Source organism: Hyperolius riggenbachi, chromosome 1 (genome assembly GCF_040937935.1).
Source record: "Hyperolius riggenbachi isolate aHypRig1 chromosome 1, aHypRig1.pri, whole genome shotgun sequence".
Lineage (NCBI taxonomy): Eukaryota > Metazoa > Chordata > Amphibia > Anura > Hyperoliidae > Hyperolius > Hyperolius riggenbachi.
In genome coordinates this window covers 252,758,658-252,780,197 of record NC_090646.1, presented here as the reverse complement: position 1 = coordinate 252,780,197, position 21,540 = coordinate 252,758,658, and the positions used below count along the sequence as shown (strand labels likewise).

General features: G+C 45.0%; 1 protein-coding gene across 1 annotated transcript in view; it reads right to left on the bottom strand.

Moving 5' to 3' along the window:
• Window positions 1–21,540, bottom strand: part of LOC137571338 (ovochymase-2-like) — a 142,522-nt gene that overhangs the window by 56,171 nt on the left and 64,811 nt on the right. The window contains exons 15-18 of the mRNA XM_068280337.1: window positions 19,941–20,041; window positions 8,557–8,834; window positions 8,267–8,430; window positions 5,970–6,156 (exon numbers count right to left, since the gene is read on the bottom strand). Of these exons, the coding sequence (XP_068136438.1) occupies window positions 5,970–6,156; window positions 8,267–8,430; window positions 8,557–8,834; window positions 19,941–20,041 (730 nt within the window). The remainder of the gene's footprint in view (window positions 1–5,969; window positions 6,157–8,266; window positions 8,431–8,556; window positions 8,835–19,940; window positions 20,042–21,540) is intronic.

The following is a 21,540-nucleotide window of genomic DNA, read 5'->3' as shown; positions in this document are numbered from 1 at the left end:
GCTGGCATGCTTTAATCCTTATTTGCTAGCAAGCTGCTCCTGTGTGGATAGATCACAGACAAATCATTCCAGCCATCGGCCCCTAGGATATTTAGGTTACATAGTTACTGTGAGAAAACGCGGAAAAGCCGCCGCGTGCACTGGCGGCAAGGCGGCTGATTCCGCGTCCAGCGCTGTGGTTTGTCCGCAGCAGTGTGCGACTGGTGTGGCTGGGTCTGTTAGTTCACACAGGCCGAGGAGCTACGTGCGCGCGCGCCAGAGGTCAGACCTTTTATGCCAGCAGGAGATGTGTCAGCTGATCAGGACGATCAGCTGATTCCTGCTGGACTCCTGATTGGCTGAGTGGCTCGGGCGGGGTGGCAGAGTCCTGCAACTATATATTCAGGTTGCTTGTCAGTTGCTGGTGGTCTGCCATTGCGAATACCTATATGTTAGCACTCAGACCTTAGTCAGATCCTTCAGTGTGGTGGAACCAGGTGGACCTGGGAATCCACACTTAGCCAGTTCACTGTATTATTATCTGTGTGTTGCCGACCTGGCTTGCCCGACCTCGAGAGCTATCTCTTTCGTTAGAGATAGTCTCCAGACCTGATAGTGACTACCACCCTCAGGTGTCACTCACTCACAGGTTCAGCCTACCTTACCCTGAAACTCCACCCGCTTGGAGTTCTCAGGCTACTGGAAGGTCTCTGTTACCAAAAGGCAGTATCACCCATACTGCCAAAGACCAACTGCTCCTCGGGTGGTCTTACTCAAAGTCATTACTGTTGCACCAAACACTCTCACTATAAAGGTGTCCAGAGGTTAGTTATACTTGGATTATCGATGATTCTGCAGATCATCAATAATCAGGTATAATCTGTATTCTTGGTGATACTGCAGATCACCAATAATCAGATTCTCTCTGTGTGCTGACACCGATCGTTACAGTTACATAATTATTTGGGTTGAAAAAAAGACATACGTCCATCGAGTTCAACCAGAGAACGAAGTACAACATCAGCCTGCTCCCTCACATATCCCTGTTGATCCAGAGGAAGCCGAAAAACCCTTACAAGGCATGGTCCAATTAGCCCCAAAAGGGAAAAAATTCCTTCCCGACTCCAGATGGCAATCAGATAAAATCCCTGGATCAACATTACTGGGCATTACCTAGTAATTGTAGCCATGGATGTCTTTCAACGCAAGGAAAGCATCTAAGCCCCCTTTAAATGCAGGTATAGAATTTGCCATAACTACTTCCTGTGGCAATGCATTCCACATCTTATTCACTCTTACTGTAAACTCTTAAGGTGCCCATACACTCGTCAGATTGGCAGCAGATAGATAAGAAATGCATCTGATGATCTATCTGATGCGTTTTTAGAACATTTTTTACCAGGATAGAATTCCAATAGATTTCAGTTTGAAATCTATTGGAATTCTATCTGATGGCATTTTTTTGCCATCAGATTTCCATTAAGGCCAATGCAAACTGATAAGCAATCTCATCAGATCGACCTAAATTTTCCATCCTGCCAGCTCGATGGAAATCCATCGAAATCGATCGAAATCGTCCATCGATCGGTCGATTGGTCAACCGATTTGCAAACGATCAATCGATCGATCGATCGGGATCAATCGGTCGGCCAGAAAATCGGCTGAGTGTATGGGCCCCTTAACTGTACTGTGAAGGTATTTATGGCAAATAGATAAAACGTTTGGATTACTTAACACCAACACCTACAGGCTGACATGGAGAGTTTTTTTACAGACCCTATCCTGTTCACTGTACTCTAAGGGGGGGCACAGTGATTAAGGGGGCTTGGGGTCAGTGCCCCTCGGTGTAGCGCCATCTATGTCTGTGGTGGTCTTTGATTCAATTATTTGTCTGAATCTTTGCCCAATGCTTCTAGAGTGTTAAACTTGCTGCACTTATAATCAGCTTATTTAAATGCAGAAAATTTTAACACTTTAGGTCTATACACAAGCATGAAGAATGTTACCCATGGAGATTGGGACACGAGTTTGCGGTTGAATGCTTTACAAACTTGTTGGTAGACTGAAAGCTTGTTCACAATGCACTGCTATGGAAAGTTAAAAAGCATCCGTTTTTTAGTGTATAGTGTTTATGTGGCCTAAATTTTTAATAGGTGGACAGGGCAGGAGCCAGTTAACTTATCAATATTGGTACATTTTAATCCCCCCCCCCCCCCCAAAAAAGACAAAAACAAAAAACTAAGCAAAACTGGCATTGACCAAACTCCGTCAGAACCAAACACCTTATACACCATTCAATTTTTTGTCCGATTCGATTTGATTCATTGATTTGATTCGATTCAATCCGACATATCTGATCAGGATTCGATTCGATACAATTTGCCATTGCAAAACTATGGCAAATTGAATCGAATTGAATCACAATCGGACATGTCGGATTGGATCAAATCGAATCAAGGAATCGAATCGGACAAAAAATTGTATGGTGTAGATGGGGCTTTACACCACAATGGGTGTAGTACTCACACCAGGAAAGTAGAACGTCTGAGACAAAGTCTTATGTGATCCTTATTAATTAGTAACTAGCATATTAATTAGTGAGTAGCACAGTGCAGTGCAGTACACAAGTGCTTGAGAGGGCATGTGCTGCCTGAAACATTGTGGTGCACACTTTACTGACATTCTAGATTTACTGACTTTCCTCACTAACTAAAAAAAAAATTACGTTTGAACAAACAGCACTGACTAGGCTCTTCTAGGCTTGTCTGACAGGCTCCTTCTAGTTATGCAATATGTATGCACTGGGAAAGAAGCTCTCTCCCTTGTGATTTGTATGGCAAAGGCCCAAAGCAATAACATTTCATTTGCAAAGCAAAGATTGTGTTGCAAGAAATCCCAAGTGAGAATGTAACCTCCAGACAGCTCGCTTACATTTAATCCATGTTGCTGATCAGGGGCGTAGCAATAGCCATAGCAGCCATAGCACCTGCTATGGGGCCCTGCAACATAGGGGGCCCAGTGTATACTTAATATATTCACCATTAACATTTTTGTGTTTATCCACCCTCTGACTGTGTCTTGGTGACTATGACCTATGTGTAGTATTGATTGCATGATAATGTCAATTGCCAAATTAACTCACATCCATAGGGTAGGGGCAGGTGGCATTGCTTAAGAATGCCTACATCTGAGGGCCCCATTAAAGATTTGCTATAGGGCCCCATGATCTCTAGCTACTCCACTGTTGCTGATATTGAGAAAATCACAAATTACAAAAATGTGTTTCAGTGCCAATACTGGGAGTTTCATGTTGATGATTATCTATGGGTAATCATGTATAAAATCACAGTGTTTTGCAAATGATTCTGTGACATAGTTGTGTGAGTCTGCGTGGTTGTGTATTATAGGAATATTTTAGCAACTGTAAAAAGGAATCCGCATCTTAGCTGCCATACTTCCCTAAACAGCTGCCTCTTACTTGCAAGGGGCCTGCTTAATGGCCTCATCAGTCCCCTGCTCATCAAGCTAAAGTAAACCTGAAGTAAAAGGTATATGGAGGCTGCCATATTTATTTCCTTTGAAACAATACCGGTTGCCGGGCAGTCCTACCGATCTTTCAGGTTTCATTAGTGTGTGTGTGTGTGTGTGTGTGTGTGTCTGTGTGTGTGTGTGTGTGTGTGTGTGTGTGTGTGTGTGTGTGTGTGTGTGTGTGTGTGTGTGTGTGTGTGTGTGTGTGTGTGTATTAGCAATGGGCTGTGAGAGGAGAGCAACGCAGGGCACAGATTCTGGGTGCACAGATACTTTCATGGCTGCAGCAATGAGGAAGTACTTGGAAAGATAGGTTAGGCCAGGTAAATATGCATTTCCCAACCCCTCCAGAGCTGCCTAATATATCCCTACTCTTGACAAGTGCCATTGCAATAACATAATCAATGTTATTTGCAATGTGGAGACTGGTTGCTTTGTATATTCACAGTATTCTACACATCATCTGCCTTCAGACCTACTGCCACAACCTGCTGTGAATGTCCAACATATAGGTCTGCTATGAATGCTGTGTACATTAGAACAGGGGTCCCCAACCTTTTTCGGCCCGGGGACCGGTAACCGTCCAAAATTTTCTCTGGGGCCCGGGGGGGGGGGGGGGGTTGTTACTCGCGGCGGCACAGCAAGCACAGTTGCCCCAGTATAGGGAGTCTAGGTACCCCGGTGCAGCTAGTATAGTGCCCCAGTATAGCTAGTATAGTGCCCAGTGTGCCCCAGTATAGCTAGTAGAGTGCCCCATGTGCCCCAGGATAGGAAGTATAGTGCCCAGTGTGCCCCAGGATAGCTAGTATAGTGCCCCAGGATAGCTAGTATAGTGCCCAGTGTGCCCCAGTATAGCTAGTATAGTGCCCAGTGTGCCCCAGTATAGCTAGTAGAGTGCCCCATGTGCCCCAGGATAGGAAGTATAGTGCCCAGTGTGCCCCAGGATAGCTAGTATAGTGCCCCAGGATAGCTAGTATAGTGCCCAGTGTGCCCCAGTATAGCTAGTACAGTGCCCAGTGTGCCCCAGTATAGCTAGTATAGTGCCCCATGTGCCCCAGGATAGCTAGTATAGTGCCCAGTGTGCCCCAGGATAGCTAGTATAGTGCCTAGTGTGCACCAGTATAGTGCCCAGTGTGCCCCAGTATAGCTAGTATAGTACCCAGTGTGCCCCAGGATAGCTAGTATAGTGCCCAGTGTGCCCCAGGATAGCTAGTATAGTGCCTAGTGTGCACCAGTATAGTGCCCAGTGTGCCCCAGTATAGCTAGTATAGTACCCAGTGTGCCCCAGGATAGCTAGTATAGTGCCCAGTGTGTCCCAGAATAGCTAGTATAGTGCTCCAGGATAGCTAGTATAGTGCCCAGTGTATCCCAGGATAGCTAGTATAGTGCCCAGTGTGCCCCAGGATAGCTAGATTAGTGCCTAGTGTGCACCAGTATAGTGCCCAGTGTGCCCCAGTATAGCTAGTATAGTGCCCAGTGTGCCCCAGTATAGCTAGTATAGTGCCCCATGTGCAGCTAGTATAATGCCCAGTGTGCCCCAGTATAGCTAGTATAGTGCCCCATGTGCAGCTAGTATAGTGCCCAGTATAGCTAGTATAGTGCCCAGTGTGCCCCAGTATAGCTAGTATAGTGCCCCATGTGCAGCTAGTATAGTGCCCAGTATAGCTAGTATAGTGCCCAGTGTGCCCCAGTATAGCTAGCATAGTGCCCCATGTGCAGCTAGTATAGTGCCCCAGGATAGCTAGTATAGTGCCCCAGTGTAGCCCCCCTCCCCCCGCGGCCGCCGCTTCTGTTACCTGTTATGAGCTGGCGGCCGCTTCCTGTCACAGATTCCCCGTAGCCGCTCTGAGGAATGCAGCATCTCCTATTACAGCAGCGCTTCCTGCGCAGCTGCTGTAAGGAGGGAAGGAAGCGAGACAGCGCTGGTTTCCATGGTAACGGCGATTGCCGCTACAGGAAGCCGCTGCCCCGCTTTCTTCCCTCCTTACAGCAGCTGCGCAGGAAGCGCTGCTGTAATAGGAGATGCTGCATTCCTCAGAGCGGCTACGGAGAATCTGTGACAGGAAGCGGCCGCCAGCTCATAAGGTGACAGGAGCGGCGGCCGCGGGGGGAGGGGGGCGAGAGGCCAGACCCACCGCGGCCCAGCTGGCAACTGCCCACGGACCGGCAGTGGGCCGCGGCCCGGTGGTTGGGGACCCCTGCATTAGAAGACATTGCGCATCTCTCCATCACCTAGTAGCTGCACATTTTAGCTGTGCTGAATTCCTCTGGTACCTTTCAGCACACACTAGCTATATGAGCCAGTGTCCAATGTCTGTTACCGTGGTGTGGTTTGTCACTTTTGAGTCCATTACTGTAAAACCTTTTTCTTTCAAAAGATCATGAGACTTCATAGCAGGTCTTGATATATTACAATATTTCTGAATAAAATGATTGCCAATTTTGGGTGTGCGAATACTTACAGTAGTTATCATATATATCTTTCTTCATTATTTGATCAATCCAGTCAAGATGAGCAGAAGCACGGGTGAATACACTGGGCTTTTTATCCATAATACATCCAATAGGACCAAAGCTGGTAATGCCATGAACTTCCCAGACTGTACTGTCAGTAGTTGAAGGACAGACCAGTGGTCCTCCCGAATCCCCCTAGCACATAACAAAATACATAGAAATCTATTTAACGTTTTTTAAACACTATTTATCCTGTTATATACAGTAGTACACAGGTTAGAAGCAGACTAAACAATGTTAAAGTGTACCTGAGCCGAACCTTGGGTACAAAATCAAATACTTACCTAAGATGTGTGAAGCCTCTGGATCCTAATAAGGCTTACTTTGCTGTCCTCTGGTCCCTTGTAGCTGAGCACGGACTCTCCAAAGAATACTTTGCTTGTCATTAATCTGATCGGGGTCACACTCCTCTTCAAGCATGAGCTCTGCTGTACTGTGCCTGCCTGAGAACAGCCAAGTCAGAGCTGCTTCTGCAGGGCTATGACCAGCTGGAGGGTCCACAAGCGGCAACAGTGGACTAGAGGACAGCGAGGGAAGCCTGATTAGAATACGGAAGCTTTACTCTCTTTAGGCAAGTATTTGTTTTGTAGCATCTTAACAAATAATACATTTATGTTTTTCAGTTGCTTCAATCAACCGTATGAGGGCTGGTGCACACCAAGAGCACTTCTGAGTGCTTTTAAAAACGCTAGCACTTTCAAAAGCGCTTGGCTAATGTATTTGAATGGGATGGATCACACCAGAGCGATGTGATTATCTCCAAAACTCAAAAGCGGGTCCTGCAGCATTTCTGCGCTTTTCTGAGGTGATTCAGCCGCAATGTTAAGTATAGAAAAGTGAAAAATCGCTCTGAAAAGCACCAGAACAGCGATTTTCCAAGTGTTTTTTTACGGAAGCTGTTCAGTTCCAGCTCTACTGTAAAAATAAATAAATTAAAAAACGCTACATCAAAATGCTCCAGAAATCACTAGGTATGATTAGAAAATCGCTAGGTACATGCCTAGAATCGCTCTGAATAATCACTCCAAAAAGCGGTGAGCAGTTGGATTCTACATTCTGTTAGAACCGCACAGCCACCAGTAGGACGTAGATTCTAACTACGTCGGTCCTTAATTGATTTTCCTCATGGTTTGTTTCTCCTTATTTGACTTAACTCATGATTTACTGTATCTCTCCTTATATGTTTATCTCATAAATTATCTCTCCTTATATGTTTATCTCATAAATTATCTCTCCCTATTTATTTATCTCATGCACTAGCTCTCCTTACAGGAAGCCCTGGAACCCACTAGCAGCACTTTTCTAAGCTTTTTCTGAGCGCTTGGGATTTGAAAAGCTCTTGCTAATGTAATGCTATGGGTGTGATCCCACTTGATTGATGTGATTTTATAACCCCCCCCCCCCCCCCCCAGCATTATATTAGCAAGAACTTTTTCTAATCACTGGCACTTTGAAAAAGTCTGCTAGTGTGTTTGAGCCCTATGGACCCGTTTCCACTAGGGCCTAATGCAGTACGAATCTGCAGCGTTTCAACGCAAGCGAGTGGAGCAGGGAACCACTGCCTATCTCTTCAATGGCTTGCTGTCCGAATCACACTGCAATGTGATTCTGGATGGAATGCTGCAGTTTCCAGCAGCATGCACTGAGTCCCCATAACCATGCATGGCACGGCTAAGTTGTTTCAGATGCGTACTCGTATCACTGCAAGTGTCGGCGTGCGTCCTGCAAGATGCACGCCGCTTAAGAGGAAACCAGTCCTTAAGGTGAAAATCAGTAAGCTTTGTGAATCATCCCCAAAGACTCCACCTCTTCCGATATGCCCCTTTAGGATGTAGAGTACATCTGCTTGATGAAATGATAGGTGCAGTGTGACCCTGCTCTGGGTATTCTTTGGTCTTAGGCTTTACAAATGATAGATCCTGCTCCACCTCAGCAGAGCCGGATTAAAACCATATTGGGCCCCAAGCAAAGCAATATATGTATGCCTCCCTCACACCACACTGTCGAAAGGATGTCTGCCCAGTATACAGTATCACAAAAGTGAGTGCATGTCTCACATTGTAAATATTTTATTACATCCTTTCATGGGACAACACTGAAGATAAGACGCTTTGATACAGTGTAAAGTAGTGTACATGAAGTATATTGGTGAAAACTTTATTGTAAACTAATTTGAAGCAATGTACAAAATTATACATCAGTTTTCAAATATTTTAGCCTTTGTATACTTCAGACTGTTACTAACCTGGCAAACTGACTTCAGCTCATCAGGCGCAACATATCCAGCACAGATCATAGAGTCCTTGATTTGGAACCACCAATAAGCTGGAGTTTTACAGACCTCGTATGAGATAACAGGTAACGCTACTTGATTTAAGGTCTCAGCGGCTTTTGGTGCCAATGAATCTCCTGTAAGCATTAATTCAATAGCAATAATTTAGCTGTGACTAAGTTAACATTTTTTCAAGAATTATTTTATTCCATTTGTAAAAAGATTTTTCACAGTACAGCTGATTTTATAGTATGGATACTTACCCGTTTCATCTCCCCATCCAGTTGCATGGCATCTGTAACTTTCATCTAAGACCTGATTATGTGGTGGCAAACAGGCAAAATCAATGACATCACTGGCGGCTACTTCACCGTCCAGCCTTACCAAGGCAATGTCAAATTCCAGTGCAGGTATTTCAGGGTATACAAAGCCTTCGTGGCGATAAATGCCAAGAATTTTGTAGCATTTTTCTGTGGGCTCCTCAATGGTTAGGTTGTGCTTTCCAAGACACATTTGCCAACGATATAATTCATCTGCGTAACTTGAAAAACAAAAGTTTATTGTCATGACAGCAATAGTGATTGAAGCCATTGGGTGTAAGACAAAGTGCCACCCAGTCACTGCTCAGGCTAGATGTATTTAGTGATAGAAGAACAGTATGAAAGGGTTAAAATGAAGGCAGATATAACTGATGGCCTTTTCACAACAACTCACTAAATCTTTGAGTACATTTATTGCAGTGAATTTAAGCTCAATGTGGAGGCTTGCTTTAAAATTAAGTTGAGGGGAAATGGACAAGGGTGTGAAAAAGTTTTTTAAACATACGTTACTGATATGATCATAAGATCTTGTGGTAGTGAGGCAGGGAGAACACTTTTAACCACTTGCCGACCGCACGCTTATACCGTGCGTCGGCAAAGTGGCAGCTGCAGGACCAGCGACGCAGAACTGCGTCGCCGGGCTGCAGCCTAATTAACGAGCGATCGCGCGGCTACAGCCGCGCGATCGCTACGTCACACTCTTCGGCCCCCATGTGACTTCAGCCCGCCGGCCAATCAGCAGCGCCGGCGGGCTGTAAACATTCAAATTGGCCAATCGAACATGTATAATACAGTTTGTTTACGTAACAAACTGTATTATACTGCCTGCCTCCCGCTGGTGGTCACACTTAGCGATCGACCACCAGCGAAGAGAGCAGGCACAATAAGAACACCCACCCACACACTTTAGGAGCCCCACAGACCCCCCGATCACCCGCATCACCCATCAGACACCCCCCTGTACCCCCCTGCAGCACGCAGCTTCAACCTAACCACCCCCCATATCACCCATCAATCAATCCCTGTCACCACCTGTCACTCCTATTGATCAGATCAGACCCCTAACTACCCCTTAGGGTTATCTGATCACCCCCCACCCCTTCAGATCTCCCCCCCCCCTCCCTCCCCCCCTGTATACTGCATATCTCTATCTCCCTCTAATAGCCCACTGATCAGCTGTCAATCACCTATCAGTCACCTGTCAATCATCCCTTGTCACCACCTGCCACTGCCCCACATCAGATCAGACCCCCCACTGCCCCTTAGGGATTTCTGATCACCCACCCACCCACCCTTTCAGATCCCCCCGAGACCCCCCCCCCCCCTGATCACATCAGCAGTCCATTGTTTACATCTTTTTTTCCCTGCTGTGAACACCCACTTATCACCCGTCAATAACCCATCTATCACCCCTTGTCACCACCTGTCACTCCTATCCATCAGATCAGACCCCCAACTACCCCTTAGGGGCTTCTGATCACCCACCCCCTCAGATCCTCCCCACACCTTACTAGTGCATTGCTTGCGTATATTCTCCCCCCTGCCATTGTGTATCTTATCTCCTGTCTGTAAGGCTTGATTGTGCTTTGTTTGGCTACAATTGTCTCAATTGCACTGTGATTGGCATCGATTGTCGCGTGATTGGCTTCAATTGCCCGTAATTGGTTTTGATTGTGCCAATTGCCCACTGATTGGCTGTTTTGCCCTGTGATTAGCATCGATTGTCATGTGATTGGCTTCAATTGTCACGTAATTGGTTTTTGATTGTCGCGTTATTGGATTCAATTGGTCCGCGATTGGCTTTGATTGCGCAGATTGCTGTAATTGTGTTGTAATTGTCTCGTGATTGTTTTTGATTATTTGTGATTGCTCTCTGATCCCCAACCCCCCCCCCCCCCCCCCCCTCACCATCACTATCACTATCCTAGTGATCTAAAAACTTTTTTAGTATCACTAGTGGTAACAAACAGTTAGGCCAGTTAGCTAAGCAAAAGGGTTGTTAGTGTCAGTTAGTGCTCAGCCCACTGCACCACAGTCACTGATTAGCGTCATCACTGTCGCTAATCAGCATTGGTACTATATAGTATCTGTAAGTGATTATTAGTGATCACAGTCAGATCTATATTAGGGTCACTAGGATCCACAAAAAAACGCAGTGTTTGCCCGATCAGACCTGATCGTTCGCCTGCACTGCGTTCAGCCTGCCCCACCGCAGTGACAGAAAAAAATTTTTCTGATCACTGCAAAAAACACTGTGGCACTGTAAACATCAGTTTTGATTTTTTTTTAATCTAAACTCAGTGACCACAGCTTTCTACCTCTCAAGTACTCCCTTTCGCTAGGTAGGTGCTCTTTTCCTGGGTAGTCTCAGAGGAATACCTCCTAAATTTAGCAGGCCACAATGGCAAAAAAGAGGTTTTCCAATGAAGACATCTACAGGTACATGGACCAGTCGGATGAGGATGATTGGGTCGACTTATTCGACGAATCTTCGGGTTCAGAGTACGATCCTGTAGACAGCAGTGGCTCTCTGACCGATAGTTCCGATGACGAGGTTGAGGTCCCGGCTAGAGCCAGGCGTACCACACCCCATGTCACTGGACTGCAGGTGGCGGAAGATCAGTCTCAAGGTCAGCAGAGTGGCGCTGATCTGATTTTTCTTGGTGAGGCATGCACCAGCAGCGCAGCATCTCCTGGACCTATCAACACCAGTACTTCCGCAGAAGACCCTGATGAAGTGGCGGACACCATCCTGGAAGTAGAAACTGGTTCGGTGGTACGTGAATTAAGATCCGATCCGCAGCCACCAAGTAGACGGGCCCGTACTCCCATTGGTTTTCCAGAGGTGCTGGCAAACCCTGATTGGCATTCCCCTGATCCCGCCACACCCATACTGCCCCCTTTCACCGCCCAGTCTGGAGTCCAGGTGGAGACAGTTGAACTAGGATCGGCCCTAGACTTTTTTGAACTGTTCCTCACCCAGGATCTCCTTGACTTAATTGTGGCTGAGACCAACCTATATGCCACACAATTTATAACCGCCCATCCGAAAAGCTGCCACACCCAGCCTTTTCGGTGGAAACCACTCCAAGTTTCCGAACTTAAAATTTTTTTGGGCCTTCTCCTCAACATGGGTATTACTAAAAAAAATGTATTGCGCTCTTATTGGTCTACACGCCAAATACATAACATGCCCGTGTTCTCTGCTGCCATGTCCAGGGCGCGATTTGAGATCATCCTGCGCTTCCTGCATTTCAATGACAACGACACCTGTCATGAAAGAGACCACCCAGCTTATGACCGGCTCCACAAAATTCGGCCCCTCATAGACCACCTGTCATCCACATTTGCAGATGCTTATACCCCTGAACAGAACATCTGTGTAGATGAGTCCCTCGTACATTTTACCGGGCGCCTTGGCATCAAACAGTACATCCCAAGCAAGCGCGCCCGGTATGGGGTGAAACTGTATAAGCTCTGTGATAGGGCCACAGGCTATACATCTCGTTTTAGGGTCGATGAGGGAAAAGACTCAAAATTGGAGCCGGTCGGATGTCCTGACTACCTGGGGAGCAGTGGAAAGATTGTGTGGGACTTGGTGTCACCCTTGTTCCAGAAGGGGTACCATCTTTATGTGGACAACTTTTACACAAGTGTGGCCCTCTTTCAGCACTTAAAGTTAGAAGGAATCCGATGCTGTGGCACCGTGCGGCCTAGTCGCCGGGGCTTCCCCCAACGGCTCGTTAACACCAGACTTGAACGGGGGGAGAGGGCCGCCTTGTGTACCGATGACTTGCTCTCGGTGAAATGGAAGGACAAGAGGGACGTTTACCTTCTGTCTACCATTCACACAGACACGACAGTACAAATTACACGGGCAACAGAGGTCATTGAAAAGCCCCTCGCCGTCCACAGCTATAATGCCAACATGGGAGGGGTGGACTTCAATGACCAGATGTTAGGGCCCTATTTAATTTCCCGGAAAACCAGACGCTGGTATAAGAAAGTGTCTGTGTATTTAATTCAATTGGCGATGTACAACAGCTTTGTTCTCTACAGTAAGGCTGGGAGAACTGGATCTTTCCTTCAATTCCAGGAAGACATTGTTTCGGCACTCCTCTATCCAGAAGGTGCCAGAGTCCAACCCCCAAATACAACTAGCCGGCTGCATGGAAGGCATTACGCCTACCCGATTCCCAGTACCCCAATTCAACGCAACCCCAGAAAAAGATGTCGTGTCTGCAGCAAGGCTGGAATAAGGCGTGACACCCCCGTTTACTGTCCCCGCTGTCCTGACCAGCCTGGCCTATGCCTAGGGGAGTGTTATGAGAGGTACCACGAGAAGGCACACTTTTAGAACCTAGGGAACTACAGACACAGCAGTAGGCACACAAGGGTCTCTCGGTGCTATTTCACACTGGCGCGATGCGTTAGGGCAAATTGCCTAGCAAAAGTCACACTTTGCGGTCCCCCCCTACGCCGGAAGTGCTTGACTTAACGCTAGTGCATGCCTACGTTACTGCGTGGCTTCTGCGGCAATTTGGGTCGGCCCGGAAGTCATGTTAGTCTACGGCGACGCAGTTAATTACTAGGCCGAATGCTACTCTTGTGGTATTCCCTGAAGATCTATTTTGGGCGAGACGGTGCGGCGGGCTCGACCGACCGGATAGGCCAGTATGCAGTGTGAACCCAAACATCAGGTTTTGAGAGATCCAAATACACTGGCCTGCCAGAAACCTCTCCTTTCACTTGGGACAGAATGCATAATGTACTTCGCCACATATCTGTGCGATTTGCACTTTGCACATTGACCCATGGGGGAGGAGAAGTTTATCCTCAGCTCGCAGGTAAAAAAAACAAAAAAAAACAAAACAGGTAAGCAAAAAAGTTAATATTTGGTTACCAATGTTATTGTTTGGTTTGAACATATTTAATAAAGTTTAAAAAGTTAATGTTATTGAAGTGCTTTGCTGCTTGCTTGCTTTTTTTTTTTTTTTTTTTTTTCTTCTTCTCTCTTTTTTTCCAACCGACCAATCAGCTGCAGCACTGATGATGCATCCTGACAGAAGCATTGCGCTTCTGTCAGGTTACACAAAATCGGTGCATGCAGCGCTGTAGGACGAGATTTCTCCTCCACAGTAAAAAAGATACGTTTGCCGAGGCATATGGGCCAAGGTGTGGTGTTGGGGATTCATATGCTTTGGCAAGCACTTTGTATCAAAAAAGAACTCAAGCAATGATTTCTCCATTCACATTGATCAATGTGGATGAATAAATCAGGATTGCCTGGGCATACGAGCTGGTGGGTTTGGATTTTTGGGGTGGCAGCTCCTATGTCCAGGCGGACGCCTTCTCCTCCTTTTTGTTTTGTTTTTTTTTTCGTTTTTCTTCTCTCTTTTTTCTATCCAGACCGACCGACCGACCAATCAGCTGCAGCACTGATGGTGCATCCTGACAGAAGCATTGCGCTTCTGTCAGGTTACACAAAATCAGTGCATGCAGCGCTGTAGGACGAGATTTCTCCTCCACAGTAAAAAAGATACGTTTGCCGAGGCATATGGGCCGAGGAGCGGTGTTGGGGTTCATATGCTTTGGCAAGCACTTTGTATCAAAAAAGAACTCAAGCAATGATTTCTCCATTCACATCGATCGATGTGGATGAATAAATCAGGTTTGCCTGGGCATACGAGCTGGTGGGTTTGGATTTTTAGGGTGGCAGCTCCTATGTCCCTCTTTCTTTTCTTTTTGTTTCACATTTTTGGGCAGATATTTGTTCATCCACATTGATCGATGCGAATGAAGGGATGTTTGCCGTTCATTTTTCCTTTCAGCCCAGAATGCACTACCTGTATGCCCAATATAAGGAGTATAGCAGAAATACTGGCCATACATGTAATGATTGCAGAGGCCCTAAAATGCCAGGACAGACCCCACAAATGACCCCATTTTGGAAAGAGGACACCCCAAAGTATTCCATGAGGTGCATGGTGAGTTCATAGAAGATTTTGTTTTTTGTCACAAGATAGCATAAATTGTTGTTTTTTGTTTTTTTTCACAAAGTATCCTTTTCTGCTAACTTGTGACAAAAAATTATTTTTTTTATAAACTCACCATGCCCCTCATGGAATACTTTGTGGTGTCTTATTTTTAAAATGGGGTCATTTGTGGGGTTTGTTAACTGTCCTGTCATGTGGGGGGGGGCTAAATTGTGAGCACCCCTGTAAAGCCCAAAGGTAGTCATTGCACTTTGGGCCCCTTAGCGCAGTTAGGCTGCAAAAAAGTGCCACACGTGCTATCGCCGTACCCGGGAGAAGTAGACCAATGTGTTTTAGGGTGTATTTTTACACATACCCATGATGGGTAGAAGAAATCACTCTGTAAATGACAATTTTTTGATTTTTTTTACACACATTTGTCCATTTACAGAGATATTTCTCCCACCCAATATGGGTATGTGTAAAAATACACCCCAAAACACATTGTACTACTTCTCCCGAGTACGGCAATACCACATGTGTGGCACTTTTTTGCACCCTAACTGCGCTAAGGGGCCCAGAGTCCAATGAGTACCATTAGCATTTCACAGGTCATTTTGAGAAATTTGGTTTCAAGACTACTCCTCACGGTTTAGGGCCCCTAAAATGCCAGAGCAGTATAGGAACCCCACAAATGACCCCATTTTAGAAAGAAGACACCCCAAGGTACTCAATTAGGAGTATGGTGAGTTCATAGAAGATTTTACTTTTTGTCACAAGTTAGCGGAAAATGATTTTTATTGGGTTTTTTTTAACAAGTGTCATTTTCCGCTAACTTGTGACAAAAAAAAAATCTTCTATGAACTCACCATACTCCTAACGGAATACCTTGGGATGTCCTCTTTGTAAAATGGGGTCATTTGTGGGGTTCCTATACTGCTCTTGCATTTTAGGGGCCCTAAACCGTGAGGAGTAGTCTTGAAACCAAATTTCTCAAAATGACCTGTGAAATGGTAACGGTACTCATTGGACTCTGGGCCCCTTAGCGCAGTTAGGGTGCAAAAAAGTGCCACATATGTGGTATCGCCATACTCGGGAGAAGTAGTACAATGTGTTTTGGGGTGTATTTTTACACATACCCATATTGGGTGGGAGAAATATCTCTGTAAATGGACAATTGTGTGTAAAGAAATCAAAAAATTGTCATTTACAGAGATATTTCTCCCACCCAATATGGGTATGTGTAAAAATACACCCCAAAACACATTGTACTACTTCTCCCGAGTACGGCGATACCACATGTGTGGCCCTTTTTTGCACCCTAACTGCGCTAAGGGGCCCAGAGTCCAATGAGTACCTTTAGCATTTCACAGGTCATTTTGAAACATTTGGTTTCAAGACTACTCCTCACGGTTTAGGGCCCCTAAAATGCCAGAGCAGTATAGGAACCCCACAAATGACCCCATTTTAGAAAGAAGACACCCCAAGGTACTCAATTAGGAGTATGGTGAGTTCATAGAAGATTTAGCTTTTTGTCGCAAGTTAGCGGAAAATGATTTTTATTGGTTTTTTTTTACCAAGTGTCATTTTCCACTAACTTGTGACAAAAAATAAAATCTTCTATGAACTCACCATACTCCTAACGGAATACCTTGGGATGTCCTCTTTGTAAAATGGGGTCATTTGTGGGGTTCCTATACTGTCCTGGCATTTTAGGGGCCCTAAACCGTGAGGAGTAGTCTTGAAACCAAATTTCTCAAAATGACCTGTGAAATGCTAACGGTACTCATTGGACTCTGGGCCCCTTAGCGCAGTTAGGGTGCAAAAAAGTGCCACACATGTGGTACCGCCGTACTCAGGAGAAGTAGTATTATGTGTTTTGGGGTGTATTTTTACACATACCCATATTGGGTGGGAGAAATATCTCTGTAAATTGACAATTGTGTGTAAAGAAATCAAAAAATTGTCATTTACAGAGATATTTCTCCCACCCAATATGGGTATGTGTAAAAATACACCCCAAAACACATTGTACTACTTCTCTCGAGTACGGCGATACCACATGTGTGGCCCTTTTTTGCACCCTAACTGCGCTAAGGGGCCCAGAGTCCAATGAGTACCGTTAGCATTTCACAGGTCATTTTGAAACATTTGGTTTCAAGACTACTCCTCGCGGTTTAGGGCCCCTAAAATGCCAGAGCAGTATAGGAACCCCACAAATGACCCCATTTTACAAAGAGGACATCCCAAGGTATTCCGTTAGGAGTATGGTGAGTTCATAGAAGATTTTATTTTTTGTCACAAGTTAGCGGAAAATGACACTTGGTAAAAAAAAACAATAAAAATCATTTTCCGCTAACTTGTGACAAAAAGTAAAATCTTCTATGAACTCACCATACTCCTAATTGAGTACCTTGGGGTGTCTTCTTTGTAAAATGGGATCATTTGTGGGGTTCCTATACTGCCCTGGCATTTTAGGGGCCCTAAACCGTGAGGAGTAGTCTTGAAACCAAATTTCTCAAAATGACCTGTGAAATCCTAAAGGTACTCATTGGACTTTGGGCCCCTTAGCGCAGTTAGGGTGCAAAAAAGTGCCACACATGTGGTATCGCCGTACTCAGGAGAAGTAGTACGATGTGTTTTGGGGTGTATTTTTATACATACCCATGCTGAGTGGGAGAAATAACTCTGTAAATGGACAATTGTGTGTAAAAAAATCAAAAAATTGTCATTTACAGAGATATTTCTCCCACCCAGCATGGGTATGTGTAAAAATACACCCCAAAACACATTGTACTACTTCTCCCGAGTATGGCGATACCATATGTGTGACACTTTTTTGCAGCCAAACTGCGCTAAGGGGCCCACAGTGCAATGACTACCTTTAGGCTTTACAGGGGTGCTTACAATTCCGCACCCCCCAAAATGCCAGGACAGTAAACACACCCCATAAATGACCCCATTTTGAAAAATAGACACTTCAAGGTATTCATTGAGGGGCATGTTGAGTCCATGGCAGATTTCATTTTTTTTTTTTGTTACAAGTTAGCAGAAATGGAAACCTTTTTTTTTTTTTTTTTGTGTGACAAACTGTCATTTTCCGCTAACTTGTGACAAAAAATAAAATCTTCTATGAACTCACTATGCCTCTCAGTGAATACTTTGGGATGTCTTCTTTCCAAAATGGGGTCATTTGGGGGGTATTTATACTATCCTGGAATTCTAGCACCTCATGAAACATGACAGGTAGTCAGGAAAGTCAGAGATGCTTAAAAATGGGAAAATTTACTTTTTGCACCATAGTTTGTAAACGCTATAACTTTTACCCAAACCAATAAATATACACTGAATGGGTTTTTTTTCATCAAAAACATGTTTGTCCACATTTTTCGCGCTGCATGTATACAGAAATTTTACTTTATTTGAAAAATGTCAGCACAGAAAGTTAAAAAAATCATTTTTTTGCCAAAATTCATGTCTTTTTTGATGAATATAATAAAAACTGAAACTCGCAGCAGCAATCAAATAGCATCAAAAGAAAGCTGTATTAGTGAGAAGAAAAGGAGCCAAAATTCATGTAGGTGGTAGGTTGTATGACCGAGCAATAAACCGTTAAAGCTGCAGTGGTCTGAATTGAAAAAACAGCGCTGGTCCTTAAAGAGACTCCGTAACAAAAATTGCATCCTGTTTTTTATCATCCTACAAGTTCCAAAGGCTATTCTAATGTGTTCTGGCTTACTGCAGCACTTTCTACTATCACCATCTCTGTAATAAATCAACTTATCTCTCTCTTGTCAGACTTGTCAGCCTGTGTCTGGAAGGCTGCCAAGTTCTTCAGTGTTGTGGTTCTGTGATGCACCTCCCCCCTCCAGGCCCCTCTCTGCACACTGCCTGTGTATTATTTAGATTAGGGCAGCTTCTCTCTTCTCTCTTATCTTTTACAAGCTGGATAAATCCTCCTCTGAGCTGGCTGGGCTTTCACATACTGAGGAATTACATACAGGCAGAGCTGTCTGCACTCTGCAGGAAGAAACAGCCTGACACTTCAGTGGAAGATAGCGGCAGGGGGAAAGAAACACACAAATGATCTCTTGAGATTCAAAAGGAAGGCTGTATACAGCCTGCTTGTGTATGGATGTATTTTCTATGTGTGGACATACTGTACATCAACCTACTTCCTGTTTTGGTGGCCATTTTGTTTGTTTATAAACAAACTTTTTAAAACTGTTTTTAACCACTTTTAATGCGGTGAGGAGCGGCCAAATTGTGTCAGAGGGTAATAGGAGATGTCCCCTAACGCACTGGTATGTTTACTTTTGTGCGATTTTAACAATACAGATTCTCTTTAAGGGGGGGTAAAGGCTGAGTCCTCAAGTGGTTAAGAATCGTGGGGGTTTTACCACGTATGGGAAAATGCACACCGTCACTCTCATAAAGTCAATGGGATGCTCAAGTAATCGGAAATGTGTTGCATTTGTTCATGTTCCATATTCATGGGTTTTTTTTTCCTTGGAAAATGTTTGTAGTTCCAGTATATTGTGTCACAAAATGAAAAATCGCAGGAGGAGAACATGATCACGGAGCACAAGAAATGAAAAATCATTCATAAAATTGCAGGGACAAGTGAGCTGCCTTATAGATTATGCTAAAAAACTTAATTTGCCCACTGATGTGGTGCCTTCCTACACTGAAAGCTGAGATTGACATAACACAGGTGCTATGGATGACTCAAGGATTGGGTTGCAATTTTTTTTATACCCCATAGGGCTGATTCACACTGTGCTGTCTACTCCTAGAGCCTTGGCAAAGTGTCTACATTTGCTACAATTTGCAGCACATGCATGCCATTCTTCGAGAATGGGTCCACTGAGTGAAAAAATTGTGCAGGACAGGTCTGTGGTCTTGGGGATGCAATGGGCAAACTCAGACATGGTGGAAAAGAACATATGTAGATTGTTTCTTGCTTTTCATAAATATTACTCTTCCTATGGTATTCCCTATCAAGAATCTCCATCTGATTCATCCACCAGACAGAAAGCTCTGCTTTACCGGGGAAGTTAAATCCCAACCATTCCATTTCTCTCCAGCCAAAGATGTGGCTCTTCGCACACCCTCCTCTTCCCTCTATGGAAATGGGTAAGGAGCCATGTCAAAAAATGTATGTGGTATGAGAGTAGGGTTCAGCTGGTTTGGTATGACCAACTTCCTACTTTGTGTTAGGAAATTTTTATCAATGGATACTGAGGGAAGGGTAATACTGATGACCATTAACGGTCATGCAAAGACAGACTGGAGAGTACTTCTGAAACCGTAGCTTGAAAAATATTTTTGGAAAACGAATGCCAGACTTACTTAATGAAACAGTGGGCTGCTGTGAGGACCCAGTTCTTGTGGATGAGGGTGCCACCACATGTGTGGAAAAAAATGGTTTCATTCCGAGAACTTGGCCAAACCTGAAAATGTAATTGTAAGAATAATGTGACAAACAAAATCTATAAAGCTAAAAAGGTAGCCAACAACAATATTGTACTGTCCACTCATCTCTCTGTAGTTTGCTTTATTAATTTATTTTCTGTCAAAATCTTACATAAATGGCATAAAGTAGAGGACCATTCAGGGGCATTTTTTGGCATAGGCATTCCAAGCCACTGCCTGGAGTGCCATTGGACCTGGGAAGGGGGGGGGGGGGCATGCCCCTGATTAAGCCCCACCACTGAACCACGCCTCCCGAATTAAACCACGCCCCACAAGTTTTTGTGCCTCCTTCTGTCCCCTTGTGTCACCTTCATTCCCCCTTTGCCACACCTACCCCCTGTGCATCCAGAGATGGATTAAGGTTAAATGGTGCCCTAGTGCCCTATGCAAGCAATTACTTTCGGCCAACACTTGATGGCCACCTAGCTTTTTTGGCAAGATTTGTTGGGGGCTAGCATAAACTGGGCCCCTAGACTCTTTCCAGGCCCTAGGCACCTGTCTAAGTTGCCTTGTGGATGATCTGGTTCTGTGTGCATCCCTCTGTGACTCCCTCTGTTCCACTGTGCCTCCTTCTGTCCCCCTTTGTGCCTCCCTCTGTCTCCTTGTCCCACTATCTGTTCCTGTCCCCTCCTGTGCTCCCCCAGTCCAGTGTGTAAAAGCAGAGTATAGCACAGCAGCAGCTGTGCTCTAACCTCCCCTCTGGATTCCAGTGCTATGCCTGTGTGACCATTCTGTCTGTTTTCTGATCCCTCTAGTGCTGGCACCACACTCTCCTTATGTAGCGTGTAATTACCATACATTCGGTAGGAGATGCTGGGCACTAGAGCAAGTGGTGAGCAGACAGGAGAGAGCACAACACTGGACTCAAGCAGAGAGGTGAGAGCACAGCTTCTGCTGCACTATACTCTGCCTTTGCACTAAGCTGGAGTAGTGAAGGAAGGGGATGTGCAACGAAATCTAACAGGATCGGCGGGTTTTTTGTATCTCAGGGACTCCCTGCATTATTCATCCATCCTGCACGGCACATAGTTTATATTCTCTAGTATTTGTGTGGTTTTATTTTTTGGGGAACGGGGGTAGGACTGCTTGCCAGGAGTGACAAAAAAGGCTAGAAACGCCCCTGGGACCACTCTATAGACTGGAGTGGGAAGAAGCTCACTTCCCAGTCCCTATAGGTCACACATACTGTTGTCAGTTTAGTTAAATGCCCAATAGCCTACACTTTTCACAAGAACCTAAAGCACTAGGAGGAAACTACACTCAGCAGCGGACAGCAGTGCGCATGAAGGTGAAATATCCTTAATGCTGACTGTGCATCTACTGTAGTTTTTCCATGTTCAGTAGATGTTTGCCAAACAATGGCTATTTAGTTTGCTCTCTAGTCTTGCAGCACTAGAGCCTGCGGTTTGAATTCCATTAAAGTTGTTATACATGGCATACTTTTTTTCTCTTGTTTTGCATGGGTTAGCTCTAGGCA